Source organism: Rhipicephalus microplus, chromosome 2 (genome assembly GCF_043290135.1).
Source record: "Rhipicephalus microplus isolate Deutch F79 chromosome 2, USDA_Rmic, whole genome shotgun sequence".
Classification (NCBI taxonomy): Eukaryota; Metazoa; Arthropoda; class Arachnida; order Ixodida; family Ixodidae; genus Rhipicephalus; species Rhipicephalus microplus.
Window position 1 is genome coordinate 27,096,726 of NC_134701.1, and position 18,644 is coordinate 27,115,369.

At 47.9% G+C, this 18,644-nt stretch overlaps 1 protein-coding gene across 6 annotated transcripts in view; it reads right to left on the minus strand.

Annotated features, from left to right (window-relative positions):
* Window positions 1–18,644, minus strand: part of LOC119169167 (DENN domain-containing protein 2D) — a 647,735-nt gene that overhangs the window by 530,072 nt on the left and 99,019 nt on the right. For 5 of the 6 annotated variants that reach the window (XM_037420269.2, XM_075886337.1, XM_075886336.1 and 2 more), the window contains one exon: window positions 623–763. The exons of the other annotated variant lie outside the window; for it this stretch is intronic. In XM_037420269.2, coding sequence (XP_037276166.1) covers window positions 623–763 — 141 coding nt within the window. The remainder of the gene's footprint in view (window positions 1–622; window positions 764–18,644) is intronic. 6 annotated transcript variants of the gene reach the window in all.

Sequence of the window (18,644 nt, forward strand, 5' to 3'; positions counted from 1 at the left end):
AGACACTCTGTCGCGCAGGGAAGGCACGGCGCATCACGAGTCTTCGGACTTACAAAGCCCAAGACCATTCAAAGGCTCGCTACGATAAACGACATCGACATGTGTCATACAGCAAAGGTGATATGGAGTGGCTGTGGACTCCATATCGCAAGAGTGGTTTGTATCAAAAGTTTCTGGCCTGCTATACAGTTCCTTTCGTCGTTTTGTCACGCCTTACCGACGTTACGTACGTGATATCACGCCTCACATCTTCTGGTCATCGCTCTAGAAAAACTTACGTCGTACATGTCGCCCGGTTGAAGCCATACCACAGGGGACACTGACTAACTCGCCCAGTGGGCATCGTCTACAACGGGGGAGATGATACGGGACTTTCGTTGAAGTGGGGTAGAGGAAGAAGAAGTGAATGTGTTCTGTACCAGGCCTGACTTCTGCAACCATCCATCATCCTGCCTGTACAATTAACATCTCTCACCTGTGTGTGTGCAAGTGTGTGTGCGTGCGTGCGTGCGTGTGTGTTTTTTTGCAACACAAAAAGTGAGGGTCTGCCTTATATAACTCAACGTTTCCTCATAAAATCAGAGCCAGCAGTGGGTTGCCTACCCATGTGCTTTACACGTACCTCCTTGGGAAAAGAGTACAGCACATCGGGCTGGGGGGACATGCTGGGGTTGACGCACCGGTAGCCAATGAGCAGCACAAAGTCAAACAGCTTCTCCGTCCCATCTTGACAACCTTCGCATGATGCATTGTATGTGTATCCCTGCAGAGTGGCAGTTTGCATGTTCAGGCATCACAGTTGCAAGGGCTTCTTGATGCTACACTTTTCACCACACCATTACTATGAAATGCCAGCCTGGCAAATACTTGCCGCACTAAGTCCCAGTGCATTAAGGTTTCATTCGAGCAGGGCACACCATCATTGTGCGCTAGGCCGTATGGGGTGGGCAGTGCAGTAGTCAAAGTAATATTCAAAGATTAAACATCACAAGGTTTGACAAATCAGCAATAAAATGAAGGCAGCATGACATAAGAGACATGCAAAAAAATAATAAGAATTAACCACTGTGGTAACTTAGAAAAAAGGGTGTTGCATTGCAAAGCCCAAAAGCATGCGGCTTGATTCCCAGCCACAGTGGCCACATTTTATCGGGGAGGAGAGAATGGCAAAAAACACCTACATGCGTCAACTCGGGTGCATGATGAAGAGCGCTAGGAGGTTAAAATTATTTCAGAGTTCCTCAATATGGCATGTCTCACAATCATGTAGTGCCTTTGGCATGTAAAACTCCAGCAAATACTTTAAGAAATAACTCATCATACTATCAATGTTCAATATCAAGAATAAATTCATTATTTCTTTGTCGGTTCACCTATACAGATAACACAAAATATCCTTGTGAAATATCAAAATTATAGGATACGGTAACAAACAGTAGGAAACAATTTGCACTGAAACAGAGGTTCATGAAAAGAAGAAGTGGAATAGCTTTTTGAGGAGTTTTTGAAAAACATCATCTAGTAAGGGAAACGTAATCACAGGGACAACTTTCTTCCATGAAAAGCAATCGGTACGTCACAAACTGTACAAAGAAAGTTGTGGTCATTCACAAGCGAGGAAAACAATCAGCACTCTATCTCCCAAGTGTGACCTGAACATTTTAGCTGCTGACCACCTCAGCTATTTCGGGCCAAATTGGTGCCATGAATCACAGGTAACCACATCTACATCACATAACTGAATGCTTTGAATTTCGTATGTGCATCTCTGACTGCTGGTGCCATAATCGCTAACTTCAGCCAGGAATGTTCACTTTTCTTGCCACTTCTTTCCAGCCTCGCCCTCCTTTCTGACGATTTCAAGAACACATTCAGGGAGAAAACTTGAAAAGCACAAAAAAAACAAAGATGAAACACATACAACGGGACTGGCTAAATATTGTTACATGCACGGGTTCTCACCTCACTGCCAATGGTCTCGCGGTCATAAGACAGACCTGCGCTACTACAATGGCACAGCCCCTCATGAGCTGAGAAAAACATTGGTGTCTGTGCCTGTTACATGGCCAGGCAAATACAACATTTTTTTTTTCAAGTGCATTTCGACACTATTATTAGCTGACCTACTGCTGAATTTGAGAAAAAAAAACAAATAGTTGTAAGCTAAAATTAAATAACTCCAGTAAAGGAAGAATTTTCCATTAATTTTTAATTTCTAAGCATGAAACAATTGCAGAACTGGACTTGTTTCTTTTCATCATGACAGTGTTAAGGAGCTCATTTCACAGAAATTACGCCGTCAGCATAGTTGGTTGCGAGCGAAAAATAATCATTTTTGCATGATCAAAAAATCACGACAGATGCAAATAAAGTTAATAAAAAAAATTAGTGGTCTGAGTGAGGATCGAACCCGGGTCATTTGTGGGGCAAGTGAATGTTCTACCACACAGCCACACCTTTTATTTCTTTCAACACGATATTTACTAGAATGTACGTTAAAATAGTACACAAAATCGCACAGAGTTGCACTGCTGCAGTACTATAGCGACAATGAGCATACAAGCACTGCTTAGAAAGAAACTCGAAGGTTCAAGTCCTATGATCTAGGGAGAGTTCGTCATTATGCGCTGCAAAACAAAAATGGCGAAGCTAAGCACTGCAGCAAGATGGGGTACAAGTCCAGTTGAAAGTCCAGTTTCTCATAAAGATATTTTAAGTGAATAGCCATTCGAATGAAATATGTGCGTGAAGGGGTTATCGGTTCTGCGTTGGGGTCCTGCATATGCGTCTTCCACGACAGCGTATACCGATAAGGAAGAACATATCGTATGGCACTTCATGAAGAGATGTTGGCAAAAGATAACAGTGTACGAATTCTTTACAGTTTTTTTTGCCATAGAGTTAACTGCAGGACATCCCAGAATAAAACGGCGTCTTTGCAGCTCATGTAACATGCTCTATTATTTCGGTACATCACAGAGACGGCTATTACTATCAAAACTAAAATATGTTTCCTGTGTAACCAAGTTTTAACAGCTACTGTATGAGAATGAAGTTTATGGAATGGAATGAACAAACTTTATTTCAGTCCTGCCGGACACGCTTAGCACGTAGCGGGCGTCTCCCACGTAGGGACCGACAGGGAGTACCTGGCGGCCGCTTCATGGGCCTGCTGGACGGCCCATTGCTGGTCGGCGAGAAGTGAGCTCCTGAGGGACCTCTCCACTTGCTTGAGGTAGAGTCGGGAGGACCTGTTCTACACTCCCAGAGCATGTGTGCGAGTGTCTAAAAGAATGTTTTTGAATTGGGCGAAGTATACATTTCATACACCCATTTTAACACAACATGGCCTTGAAGATCAAAGTGTAATGAGCGGTACAGCAGAGGAGCAAAGAGCATAGATAGCAAATCTTTTTATAGTGTCTTGCATGAAACAGTACACAAATATTCCATTGAAAAGCGGGTTTCAAGAAATTTAACGGCAGAGTAAATTTCCTCCATAAATCCCTGCAAACGCAGGCGCACGGAGAAGTTTGAAGAAAAAAGAATGTCAGGTAAGGATTTGAAGTTTAACTTGCAAGAATGAACCAATGATGGGATGGAAACCATCATGCAAAAAGAATAATCGCAAGGCCATTTGCCATAAATAAAGATGTTTTGATCCCAACTCTTCATCACTAACTCTTGTGGCTGTGAATATGTTGTCACGAGCCCATGCGTCGTCACAACATATCCACAGTCATACCTCTGCTTGTGAATACAGTGAAAATAACTTCCTATGCTTCGAAATCCAGTGAAAGTAACTTTCGTGCTTTACAAACGCCTGTGTCCTGTATACATGTTTCACAATACAACATGAAATCTTGAGTGGCACAAGCAAACATTGCTATCGGGCGTCAGTACATAAGATTATCATGATGATTTCATAGTTTAAAGCCAGTCACCCACTACAAAAAACTTCCACGCTACTGCACCCTTAAGGCCACGTAGTGGGTGCATAGCAAGTTCAAAAAGATTTTATATCTGAAGTACGCACTGGGAACAGAATATCCATATTGCGTTCAACTCTTCAAGGCGAAGCTCAAGCATTCCCTATTTTTTATTTATCTTTCTCACTTTATTTTTTTTCTCCCCATTTTCTTTGTCTTCCTGTCCCTTTCTCACTTCCACATTTTTTTAGTTCCTCCATCTCTATTTATTTCTCTCCCTTTTATTATCCCTCTTTCCATTGCTTTCCGTCTCACTTTCTTCTTCTTCTATCGCTTTCCTGATACTGTTCCTTTCTATAACTTCTAAGCCCTCTAAAGGGAAGTCTGTCGTATGCTGTTGCCGTTGCTTAGCATAACGCAGGCAAAACTATCCATAGCATAGCCAGCTGCATATTCAGCATGCATTCAAATTAAAGAGAAGTTTTTCTCTTCTTTTTTAAGCGTCGTGATGATAATTTTACAGTCGAGCCCATATATAACGGCACCATTTAAAACGAACGATACATGCGTGACCACGAAGTTAAACATTGTTTTAGTGGCACAAAATCGCACTTACAACCAGTGGCGTAACTAGATATAACAGCGCCCATGGCAAATCTATTTCCACGCCCCTCATGATTGTAAAGACAGCAATTCTTTCATTACGATAGCAGTTCCATGTACAATCTTGGCTGGTTTTCGCCGTTGCCGCCGCCGTCATTCTTGCTGCGTGCGTGTGAGAGAGAGAGTGTGTGTGTGTGTGTGCGTGTGCGTGTGTGTTTAGTGTGGGCATTTGTTACTTACATGGTCATCATCCCTGCGTGATCACAATCACCATCATCAGCTTGTCTCTTTGTCCTCATTGCCACTCTGGGTCATCATCATCGTCACCGCCTGTGTACTGGCTCTGCCCGTTCGTTTTGCGAGGTCTTTGCCCAAATAAACGCTGACGCAGTCAAGACTACCAAGACTTCATACGTGGTGGAGGTGGATTTTCGGTCCTCTGACCTCCCGCAGCCCGCTATACCCCCTCGAGCTTCGTTCAGGCCGCCGCTTGCGCCCACAGTCAGGCAGCATGTCCCAGACCGAGCCTGCCGGCACTGATGTCATCAACCACGCACCGCCGCAAGCTGCCCCTCCTACCTACATACACGGACATCAGCGGGAACTCCCGCTCTTCGCTGGTCTTCGGGGAGAAGACGTAGAAGACTGGCTTGATGACTACGACCGTGTAAGTGCCGCTAATAGGTGGGACGAGGCCACCAAACTGCGTTACGTGCCTTTTTATCTGACGGAAGTCGCGAAGACATGATATTTTAACCACGTCATTGACTTACCCGTCTGGGCTACCTTCCAGCAGCAGCTGCGACATGTCTTTGAGACACCAGACATTCGATTCGCCATCGCGAAGAGGACTCTCGATACTCGCCGACAACATCCCGGTGAATCGTACACTGCATACATCGAGGATGTCTTCACACTGTGCCGGTGTGTCAATCAATCCATGCCGGAATCGGACAAAGTGCGCCATTTAATGAAAGGCATTGGGCCTGTTGCCTTTTATGCCCCCGCTGTGCAAAACCCAGCTAGCACCGCTGATGTCGTGACGACATGCCAGCGCCTTGATGTGCTGGCCTTCGCTGGCCTTCGCCCTTCCGCCATTCCACTTCTCCACTTCGGCCTGCCTCATTCCCCTCTGATATTCATTCGGAAAACTAAAAGATGCAGTTTCTGAAGGAAAAACTGCACTCGGAATTAGAACTGAAATTCCTCCATCAGGCCTGTGTAACATGGCTTCTGTGGAAGTGGAAGGAGTGCGAGTCGATGCTTTGGTGGACACAGGTGCGACATTGTCTGTGATACGTGCTGATTTGTGTGAACATTTAAGGAAAGTAATGACGCCTTACGATGGCCCCACGTTAGTTGCTGCCCAGGGGAACGTCATTCGCCCTTCCGCATTTTGTACTGTGCGTGTTTTCATCGACGGCATCCGCAATCATGTACAGTTTGCTGTCCTGTCCCGCTGCTCTCACCAACTAATTTTAGGGTGGGATTTTCTATCATCTGCTTCCGCGGCGATTTGTTGTGGACAACGCGTCGTTCACCTCGCTGACACCGACTACATGCTTGACGACGACAATCAGAAGCCACTTTGTCTGGTCGCTGCGAAAGACATCGAACTGCCGCCACTACAAAAGCAAATTGTCAGCATTACGTAAAACAACATCTATCACAGAGATGTATTGGTCTCACCGTCACCACTTTGCGTTCGCAAAGGTATAGTTCTTCCGTCCTGTGTCGTTCGTTTTTGCAATGGCTCGGCACTTGTCACCGCTGTCAACTCTACACCGGAGAAGATCTTACTGCCACAGGGCACTACTGTGACCCGTGTTGCCGAGTTCGAGCCTGTATTTGTCACGCCACTTCAGGCCATCGCATCCAAAGAACCTTCCCTCGGTGAGCATGTTTCATCCTCCGCCTTTACCACCGCTATCAGCAGCGAATTAACATATTCACAGACGCAGCAGCTGCTCGCATTGTTACAGAAACATGCAAATTTTTTCGATACTTGCTCGTCTAAGCTGGGCCGCACTAAAACTACAGCACATTGAATTCAAACTGTTGGAACATTTATCGTACACCGCCGACCCTACCACGTGTCTCTAGCTGAAAGAAAAAATATAGAAGAAAACGTTGCGGACATGCTTAAACGGGAAGTCATCCGTCCCTCATCTAGCCCTTGGTCGTCTCCTATTCTTTTGGTCCGTAAAAAGAATGGCTCTGTGCGTTTTTGCGTGGATTACCGCGCGCTCAATAAGATCACACGTAAGGACGTGTACCCTATCCCACGCATTGACGAGGCCCTTGATTCCCTAGAAGGTGTGGAATTCTTTTCAAGCATCGACTTGCATTCTGGGTACTGGCAGATCCCCATGCATGAAGACGATAAGGAGAAAACGGCGTTCGCAACCCCCGACGGGCTATATGAATTCAACGTGATGCCTTTCGGGCTTTGCAACGCACCCGCGACTTTTGAGCGCATGATAGATACCGCGCTGCGTGGCTTGAAATGGAAAAGCTGCCTTTGCTACCTGGACGACATTATTATCTTTTAGTCAACGTTTCCTGAGCACCTAGAACGATTGGATCAAGTTTTGACGTGCCTTGCCGGCGGCTGGCTTCAAATAAACACTAAGAAATGCTCTTTCGCTAGCAGATCTATCAAGGTCTTAGGACACATCGTTAGCAAAGATGGCATCCGGCCCGACCCTGACAAGATTTCTGCAGTCCTTCACTTTCCGCGTCCCGAAAAACCAAAGGAGCTTTGCAGTTTCCTTGGCCTCGCCTCCTATTTTCGCCGGTTTATTCAGAACTTCGCTTCTATTGCTGCTCCATTACACAAACTACTTGCTTCCAATGACCCCTTTCTGTGGTCTCAAGATTGTCAAACGGCATTCGACCTGTTGACGCGGGCACTCACGTCTGAACCTCTGCTCTGCCACTTTGACGAAGCCGCACCGCTGATCCTCCATACTGACGCTAGCGGCCTTGGCATAGGAGCCGTTTTTCTACAACGCGACAAGTCTTCCCTAGCGAATGTTGTTGCACATGCCATTCGCGTACTCACCCCTGCCGAAAAGAACTTTAAGATAACTAAGCAAGAGTGTTTGGCACTGGTTTGGTCGGTGCAGAAGTTCCGTCCCTATCTCCACAGCCATCACTTCACAATTGTTACGGACCACCATGCCTTATGCTGGCTTTCTACACTGAAGAACTTGTCCGGACGCTTGGGTCGGTGGATACTACGCTTGCAGGCGTACGACTTTGACATAACTTACAAGTCAGGCAGAAAACATCAAGACGCCGACACTTTATCTCGTTGCCCGCTTCCAACTACCCATATCAGCGTTGGTGAGAACTCAACCACCACATCTACCAAAGTTCATACGCTCGCATCAATAAGGCAACCCTCTTCGGACGAAGAGCCAACATTTATCTCCCACCAGCGGTCCCACTCATACTGCAGACGCATGATGGACCACCTTTCGGGAGTTTCTCATCCACCCAACACGCAACTCTGTCGTCAACTCCTGCACTTTAAGCTGGACAATGGGGATCTCTACCGCCACGTCTATCACCGTGACGGTCAGCGCTGGGTTCCTGTACTGCCACGCTCTCTTCGACTTCAGGTGCTCGAAGCCTTCTACGACGACTTGACTGCTGGTCATCTTGGTTTTAAAAAACTCTTGACCGCATTCGATGTCGTTATTACTGGCCTGGCCTTTCTTCTAGTGTAGCGCGGTACGCCGGCTCCTGCTACCCATGCCAGCGTCGTAAACTCCCCACGTCTGCACCTGCTGGACCTCTACAGCCACTTCCGCGCCCTTCAATGCCGTTCGAGGTTGTAGGTGTTGAACTTCACGGGCCTCTCCCCGTCACACTTGCTGGCAAACGATGGATAGTGACCGCCGTGGACCACCTGACACGCTACGCTGAGACTACCTCTGTTATTACAGGCTCAGCTGTGGAAGTTGCAGACTATATTCTTCACGCCATAATCCTGCGTCATGGGGCTTCTCGTGTACTCCTTAGTGACCGTGGCAAAGTGTTCCTGTCACAAATGATAAATGAAGAACTGCGCGCTTCTAGAACTACTCACAAGATAGCTTCAAGCTACCACCCTCAGACAAATGGTCTCACAGAAAGATTTCACAGAACCCTTGCTGACATGATAGCCGTTTACGTCCAACCCGACCACAAAAACTGGGATAGTCTTTTACCGTTCCTGACATTCGCTTACAACACCCCCGTTCAGTGAACTTGCTAATCACCGTTTTACCTCGTGTACGGACGCACCCGAACTACATTTCTCGACGTCTGCGCTGGCAGACGTCGAGAACTGGCTCGCTCCGGCCGATATCTCTCACTTCATGTGTAGGGAAAGTCGCCGAGCACGTTATCCTCAAGCGGGCCACTAAATTTGCTGAGGAAAAGAATCTGTTCCCATTTAATCTAATTGAATTCAGGCCGTCCATGTCAATGCAGGATGTAATGTTGCTTTTAAAACACAAGATAATTGGCAGGGTCTCCAGAGACACCAGAGCTGTTCTGGCACTTGACCTGGAAAAGGCCTTCGACAAGGTCAAACACTCTCACATACTTCATTCCATTAAACAAGCAGGTCTAGGAGAACATTTTTACAACTACATCAGCTCATTTCTTAAGAACAGAAAAGCTACCATTCGCCTAGGATCTCTCGCCTCAAAGACGTTTGATCTTAGACCCAGAGGCACTCCACAAGGGGCAGTGCTATCCCCAATTCTATTTAACTTATCGCTAAGAGCACTTTCCCATAGTCTGGCCGAGATTGAAAGTCTCGGTCACGCCTTCTACGCTGACGACATCACCGTCTGGTGCGAGGGAGGTAGTGATGGGCAAATTGAAGAGCAATTACAAACAGCGATCAAGGTTGTCAAAGATTTTCTTCCCAAGGCAGGACTCTGCTTGTCGGCTAATAAATCGGAACTTCTCCTTTACCGGCCAACAATCGGTGCAAAGAAAGGAAGTTTCCCTGATATCTTGATCACTACATCGAACGGCTCTATTATTCCGATCGTAAAGAAAGAATCCTCGGTATGTTCCTGGAGGAGGATGGCAGTAACGCCTACACATTAGAACGCATCGCAGACAAAGCCAATTCCATGACAAAATTAATCACGAGGGTGGCCAACAAACGAAAGGGGTTATCCGAGGAGAACCTTCGTAGACTCTTTGACGCCTTCCTAATGAGCCACATCAACTACATCGTCCTGGCCCACAATGGAGCAGGAGAGATGAAGCCCGATTAGAATCAATAATTCGCAAGAACATAAAAAAGGTACTGGGTCTGCCACATAGCACCAGTACAGTACAAACATCTATTGGCGCTGGGTGTCCACAACACCTTCAGTGAAATAGTAGAGGCACAACAGGTTGCCCAAGTTGCAAGATTGGCTTCCACAGAGGCTGGCAGACAGTTACTAGCGCATATTGGTATGCGGTCTCCCATTGCCAGACAGAGGGAGTGCGCGCTCCCTATCAAAGTCAGGGAAATGTATACAGTATCTCAGATACCTAGAAACATGCACCCCCAATACAACTGCGACAGATGCAAAGCAAGGGCCAGAGCCCTTCTTCAAACAGCGGCTACGATTGAGGACAATGTCGCCTTAGTTGACGCAGCGCAATACGCAGCTTCCAATCACTTTGTTTCAGCAGCTGCGTCGTTACGGGGAGAGCTGCTGACATTACTTACGCTCAAAAATTCGGATGCCAACAAAGCCGAACAGGTGGCAGTGGCCATCGCCATGGCCACAACGAACCGTTCTGCTATTTATACGGACTCGCGAGCCGCCACTGGAGCATTTATGAAAGGCTCAGTGATCTTGGACAGGCAAAAAGCATATAATTTGGTTTCCTGGTCATGTGGGCAGTGATGCTCACGAAACCATGCCAAACGCCAACGAACTTGCACACTCCCAGGCGCGAGGTCTCACACACGGCACTCGGAGGCTGAAGAAGGGCAGTGGCAAAGGGACCCTCTTCTCACTTTCAACGAGGTCTGTAAGCACTATCAGCTAGGGCGTAGGAAGTTTCCGCTTTCACACCCACATCTAAACAGACCACAGGCAATCACCCTGCGAATGTTACAAACACGTATCCATGTCCGTTTATTTGGTCAAAATTCGTAGACGGAATAGAACCACGCTGCCCGCGTTGTGGTCATTCGAGGTGCACCCTCCAGCACATGCTGTGGCAGTGTCACGACTTGCACGGGGGCTTAGGGTCTCCCCCCACTGAGGAAGACTGGCTCCAGCTTATCACCAGCTCCGCAAAGGGCCAGCAGCTAAGGGCTGTCCGGAGAGCCCGCGAAGTCGCCGAGAGCTTTAACCTCCCGGTGCCATCGTGGGCGGGGCCCCCAGACGGTACCCCCTGACGGAGGCATTCTCGTCTTCTCAGGACCAAATAAAGTTCTTTGACTGACTGACTGACTGACTTGAATTGGTCAAGGTTTCTTAATTGGACCACGTGATGTGGAAGATGGTTCCACTCCTTTGTAGTGCATATAAAAAATGACTGCACAAATAAGTTAGTACAGGGGTGAGGGTATGTTACTTGTAGTTCATTATTGCTTCGGCTTGATACATGCGGCTTTGGCACAATGTAAGTGTTGGGTGATAAAGAATGAAAACCGGTAAAATAATGCCAGTCTCGAAAGCTTCCGGCGGTGGCTGAGGGAAGGAAGTGCTAGGCGTGATTTCAGGTCTGTGGCACTACTAAATGATAAGTAGTCCGAAAAAGTGAATGAAACGGCGCGGTTTTGAATTGCTTCAATGCTGTCAGGCACTTCTGATGTGGATCCCATATGGTGGCTAAATACTCTAATTTTGGGCGGATTAGGGTTTTATAGGACAGTAGTTTTAAGTGAGGAGGAGCAAGTTTCATTGTACACTGCAGATACTCAAAAGATCTAGTAGTACAGGCGATTAATTTGTTTATGTGGGCAGTCCAGGAAAGATCGTTCGCGATATGAACACCTAAGTACTTATAAGACTTTGTGGATTGTAAAGAAAACCCTGATATAGTGTAATTAAATGTTAGCAGACTCGCACGTCGTGAAAAAGACATTAATTTGCACTTGGAACCGTTTCATGACATTTGCCAACTTTTACACCAGTTTTCAATAGTGGTTAAATAGGATTGCAACGTAACTTGGTCTTGGTTACAAGTAATTTTGGCATACAGCACACAATCATCTGCAAAGAGACGTATCTTGTTAGTAATGTCGGAAGGCAGATCATTGATATAATTAGGAAACAGCAGCCGGCCAAGTACCGTACCTTGTGGCACGCCGGAAAGAACAGGGGTTGTGTTAGATTGCGCGGCATTTACTACGACAAATTGCTTTGTTGTTCTGAGGAAGTTTTCTATCCAGTTGAATGCAAACGAATCTAGATTTAACAGTGACAGTTTGTACATTAGACGGCGATGGGGTACCTTGTCGAACGCTTTTTCGAAATCGAGAAAAATTACATCTGTTTGGATATTGCTGTCGAGATTAAGGTGTAAATCATGGGTGAAGGCGGCAAGTTGTGTTTCACACGATAGCCCTTTACGAAACCCATACTGTGCAATGGAAATGAAGTTATTGCACTCAAGGTGGTTTATGATATTCGTGAAAATTATATGTTCGATAATTTTTGATGGAACGGAAGTAATTGAGATGGTACGATAGTTAAAAGGTGATGATCTGTTTTATAGGTTGGAACAATCTTCCCTAGTTTTTATTTAGTGGGAACACAACTAGATGACAAGGATCGAGTGAAAAGCAAGGCGAAAATGACACTGCCAGGAAAATTAACATTTTTCAGGATTTTGGAGTTTATTTCGTCTGGTCCGGTGGCGGACGTTAGTTTCATATTTTCAACTATGTGAAGAATTCCGCTCGGCGTGACTGGAATCAGGGGCATCGGTCTGAAATTACTGGATGTGAGGAAAGAGAGGGGTTCATATCTGCTTTTGTTGTGAACACTGAAGAAAATGCCTTGTTCAGTGTGGCAGCAGTGTAACTATCGGTAAGTTATTCATTCTTGTCGTCATAGAGAGTTATCCTGATTGGGGGAGAGGGGCTGACAGCCTTCCAAAATTGCTTGCGGTTATTTTTTAACATATTTGTTAGTGTTATCTGGAAGAAGTTTTGTTTAGCAGCGCGAATGGTTTCTGAAATCTTTTTTACTGCACTTTGATATGCTTGCCACGTGGGTTGATCATCTCTTGCCTTTGCTTTTCTAAACAATCTTTTCTTTCTACTTATTTCCTTTTTAATTGAGTTAGAGAACCATGGCGCTGACTGCTTGCTCTGAATAGTTACCGTTGGAACATACTTGTCAGTTCATTCTTGCATTTTATCCGAAAACAGCCTCCAGTTTTGTTCAACTGAGCGGTTGCAATAACCTTGCTCGAAAGAAGTATGGGATTCTTCCAGTTCAGCGGTAAATCTTTCATAGTTGCCTTTTTCATAAAGCTTTATTTACTTTCTCTTCGGTTTTTCTGTCTGAACATGAAAGCACGAATGAGAACGGTTGATATGCCACTTTGAAATTACCGCAACGTTAAGAGACTGAAGTAAATTATGCCATACATGACTTCCGTGTCATGGTTATCATGTTTAGATGTGTCGTTTACCTTCGTCATTTACTCCCGTCACGTGATGCCAAATTTAGTATATATAGAGTTAGCGAAACGTCCGCGAGCACGCTATGAGCGTGGTATACTGTCATGTTCTTACATGACACGCGTCTCATGATTATCATGTTGGCACCAGTCATATACTTTTGTCATCCATTGACCACACGTAACACCAAATTTCGTGTATGTCGAGCTAGCGAAACGGCCTCAAGTACATCATGAAGGGCCCAATATACTCCAACGTAATGTTGACACCGGCGCATGCTGGGCATAGTGACGCTGCATTAGCGAAACGCGAGCACTCTATAGTCTGACGCCAAACGCGACCGGCGCAACCAACCTCAGTCGTCGTGGCCCAACGGCAACCAGCGCGAAACGCGACATCCCGCGTTTGGCGCCAACGCGTCACCCATACAACACTGCGTCTGCCTCTTTTCGGAACTGAGGGACGCCGGACGCGCTGAAACGCGCATGTGTCAAAGCAACGCAGGGCGGCGGCCGCCTGCAAGTATATGGCAGGACCGGTGCCTGGCGTGACGCAACAAAACGAACCCTAGCACGCGTGCGCACCGGGTCACGGAAAAGTGTATAGGCGCCTTGAATGTGGCATGTAGTCTTGTTCTCAGATGACACGCATGTGAGAACAACTTCGGATTGTCGGCGAAGAATCTGCACTTTGAATTTGATGCCATCCCAACATTGTGCCCCCTGTTGCAGCAGTTGGCACACGTGTGACGCACAGCAGACAAAGCAGATGATCGAAGCAGCGAAGCGCGGACGAGGATACATCACAAAAACTTGCACTTGCACATGCTACTGCCTGGTGGCACTGGTCATACCATGTCGTGACGTCAGAGTACAATAGAGGCTCAAATCATCTTTTCAAAGCATGCCGTTTCAATTATTCCACATGCACTCATGCTTAATGGGACATTTCCTACACTCTCAGAGACATGGTCTATTGTTTGACACACAAAAAAAAACGAGTGAAAAATTTTGTGCCAGTACCCCTTAATGATGTTAGAGACAAATATTTGGAAATAGACACATATCTGGAAAAACCTATATTATATAGCACCGCATTGTGTTGCATTCATCTAAGTTCCAACATGGTAGAAGCTGAGGGAATCGAGAGCGCCCTCCTACCTGGCGCCTCATTCCCCAGCTGCCGCACACCCGCCACCAGCGTGGCCCGGGCGCGCATAAGCACCGGCATCCGCCAAGATGGCTGCCAGGGCGCCTCTTGGTCTGGGCCAGTCGACCGTCGGCTTCTTCCCGCGCTGGCATGTCCGGGCACGCTGCGCTGGTGCGCTGCGCGGGCCTACGTCACAACGCAGCACCATTTCCCATTGGGCACGCGTGACATCCTCCTCTCCTACGAGCTGTGTTGTGCTCGACGATTCGCTCCTCGCAGCAGGTGCTCTCAGGCCTCCACGAGAGATTGACGCACTGCTTAGCAGGCGGCTTCTCGTTCGAGCGTTCGACTTCGGCCCTTGTGCGGGAGTCTTAGCGCCCTAGGCAAGCGTGCTTGCTCGGTCTTGCGGAGTTCCCTATACGGCCTGCAAGCCCATGAGTGTCGCACTGTGCTGCATCTTGGGTTAATAAACCCGTTGTTGTTGTTAGCCTGCCTCGTGCGTGGTTTATGTGCCGTGCCGGAGAAAACGACGAACCCGGCCGCAACGTCTTCGCACGCAGCAGTAGTGGAGGACGTCGCATCCCTACACGGTTGCGCATAGTAGGTAAGCCTTGTGCAAACCTATCTCCACATAACTGGCGCCCAACTTGGTTTCGGCATGGCTTCAGAGCGGACCCCTTCAAGGCGCTCGTTCCTGTTCGATCCTGTGGCGACGGACTTGATCTCGTTCGAGGCGGACCGCTGCAACAGCACGGGGTACGGCCCTCTCGGCGACCCTCTGCTTTCGTTCACCGGGAGAGATCCCTTTTTCGGGGCCCCCTACGGTGATGCGAGTCGCTTGAACGAGGACCACAGTCCTAGCCAAGCCAGTAACGGGCTTGTCGGAGGGTGCGTGTTCGAATCACGTCCGGGTCACCATTAACAGTCGGAGCTAACACGGGAAAGATCCAGCCCTGATAGCGTTCAGTTTTCGAACTAATTTTTTTTTATTATCGCGCTGCACCCCCGCGCGGCCCAAATGTCAACTTCTTCCTTGACGAGCAGCGCATTGAGGCTCTACAGGCTGTATCAGCTGTTCGAGACTCACGCGCTTACGGGCCCGTTCCCGGCGCAGTCTCCCCTTGCTAGCCTTTCCCCGTCAGCATTGACAATGTCGTTCGAAAGCCTGCTCGCTTAACCGACAACGTCGCCGCGTTCACCAACGCTCGCTGGCCTGAGACTCGCAAGGGCGACGCTTTCGACAGACGTGGGCCACCGTGCTCCACTGTCGACCCGTTTGCCAGTTGCGTGAGGCCTCAAGCACCAGTCGGAGCGCAAACCCTACCCTCCTCGATGCCATGTACTGGCCCTTTTCGGTCGGACGCGCATGTTGGGGAACAGGCGCGCGCACCTGTTACGGCCGCGCTTGCGTCGGAGCAGTCACCGCTGCACGCAACTGCGGCGCAGCTCCTAAACGTTCTGTTGGAAGCGGTGCGCTCGCAGCCTTGTGCTTTAAAGGGAGACCCCGAGTCCCCTCAGCCAAGCGTTCTGAGTAGCTTAAGGGTACCTCTGCCTGAGTACAGCGGTTATGCGGACTGCATCAGTGCCACGAAGTACATCGATGCGCTGCGCCGCTATCAGCAGGCTACGCGGTTGAGCGACAGCGTTATGCTAGGCTCTGTTTTGCCTGTGTCGCTGACAGCCCAAGCGGCGAGGTGGCACTGGCTCGTCGGCCACCAATCTCGCTTGATGGAGGAGTTTAGGGCGCTTTTTCATAGCGAATTCCTTCCTCCTGAATACGAGCGCCGCATGCGTCGCGAGTTAGAGCTTCGCACACAGCATCCCGACGAATCTCTTCTCGAGTACGTTCGGGCTTTGCAGGAGTTCTACCTCTTTGCCGATCCTACGGCATCAGACGCCGAGAAGGTGGAGCGAGCCATACGCCAGGCTCCTCCAACCTTCGCCGCTTGCCTTCGGAGCGCTCGTTATCGTGACCTAAACGAGCTGGCATCCGATGCGAAGCGTATTCAGGGCAACATTCTGGCGGCGCGAGCCCAGCAGCCACCGCACCGCCGTCCGCGTCTCTCGAGCCTCATTGTGCGTGGGCTGGTCGTGACTCGTCACACTGGGGTTCCCTGAACCATGAGGCAGCCTCTGCCGTGAGAGACTGAGACACGCTCGACGTGTCGCACCACGCTCTGGACCCGTACTCGTACGGCCGGGCGGCCACCGTTGCCCGGAACCGTGAACAAGAACCGAAACCCCGTGCTCCAGCGCACGAGAGGATATTCGATCACGGAGCCCCCACTACGGCTAGTGAACGGACACCTCGTAGCTCGAAAGGATCGCCAAAATCCCCCCTATCGGAGGAAAAGGCGTCTGCTTTCGTTGCCGTGAGCGTGGTCACACCGCGCGTGAGTGCAACGCGCCCGGACCGACACAAGGGCCTCCTCGCCCGTCGGGAAACGGGGTGAGCCGTGGGTGAGGTCCCCCTTGCCGGCGGCTGCAGCAGTAAGAGAGCACGGGAGTGTGACACAACCTCCGAGACCGATGGCATGTCACGCTGGACATGACACTCCAGCCACGCCGGCACCGTTCATCGCCCTTATGATCGCTGGTCGAGAGATTGCGGCGTTGCTGGATAGCGGGGTTTTTATCTCACTGTTCGGCGAAGAGGTTAGGGCTCCTTTGCGCAACCGCTCTGTCCGCATTCGAGCTTGCGACGCTCGCTGCCTTCCACCTCGCCAGCGGTACCGCCACCTCGTGCGGCGCTGCGCGGTTGGTTGTGCGTTGGGAGAATCGCGCACGCCGGCAGCGCTCTGTGCATCTCCCTGGTCTTTCCGTGCCTGTGATTCTCGGTCGCGACTTTCTCGCGCGCACAGGTATCCTGATTGACGTTGCAAGCGGAGGCTACAGGGACGGCCCTTCCGGTGCCCTACGGCCTTTCGCTGCACCTCCCGTGGTCTCGGCTGCCAGTAAGTTGCCGGACGCCACAAGGAGGAAGGAGGAAAGAAGACCAAGTGTTGCCCTCGCGGCCCGGGTCTCCCCCTCCGACGCCAAGACTGGTCCTTTGGCCGGCGCGGCGGAAAACGGTCCGTGCGTACAGCTTTCCAGTTTACAAGTTTATTCAGAATTCAGAATTGAAATACAAGTGATACAAGTGCATGTGTTATGTACGAATACGGAAGGAGGTCTCAAAGTCGCGAGACTGAGTGAGACCTCCTATAAAATCATACATGAGAGATACAACGCAATAGTAAAGAGTGGTAAGGAAAGAAAATTTAAAGTATACAAAATGTACAGATAAGCACGAAATAGCGCATGTAAGTTATAAAAAATGTACAGCAAAGCATGCAAAAACTAACACAAAAATGCAATAACATTCACTCTGTATAATAACAATTATTATTACGGTAAGGATAGAAAAATTAAGATATACAAAATGTACAGATAAACACGAAATAGCGAACATAAGTTATACAAGGTGTACCGATGAGCACAAAAAGCTAACAGAAAAATGTAATAACATTCAATTCACATAATATCATGCATTAAGAATTTAATAAGTGCAAACGCAAGCCTTTTTTAAACATTTCGAGGGATCTATTTTTGATCTACAAAGGTAAAGAATTCCACAGGGAACCAGATGAAAATTTTGTGGTAAACTTGGCATAATTAGTCCTAGGTTTGGATAAAAGGAAGTTATCAGCCTTTGCAAAACGAGTCGATGACGTCCGAGGAAACTGACTTGAATGTAGTAAAGGAATCGGAAGTTTTCCATTTACATATTTGTAAATAAGAATGTCGAGAAAATATTTAGCCAGCTTCTGAACTGATAAAATTCTATGCGAACAGAGTAAGGATGATGCATTGGACATGAAGCCACTGAACGTTATTATTCTCAATGCTTGGTTTTGAAGATGTTGGATGGCTGATAAATGAGTGGCATACGTATTTCCCCATGATGAAATGCAATAGATTATATTGCTGTGAAAGAAAGCGTGACAACAATATTTCAAAAAGAAAGAACGGGCGAACTTTTAGAAATATTCGAATGGCATTTGCGGCTTTCCGCGTAAGCTCTAAAACATGTGAATTAAACTTTAAATGTTCATCTAATTTGACCCCGAGAAACATTGTACTAGAGGTAGAATGAATTTGAGTATCGCTTACGAAGACAGAGGGGTTCCTAGGTATAATTCGATTAGGTGACGAAAATACAACGAAGTTTGACTTTTTAGCATTTATTTTTAATTTATTCTTATTGAACCATTTAACGATATTTATCAGGTCAGTATTTAGTTTAAACAACATCGAGTCAACGTCTTTATCTG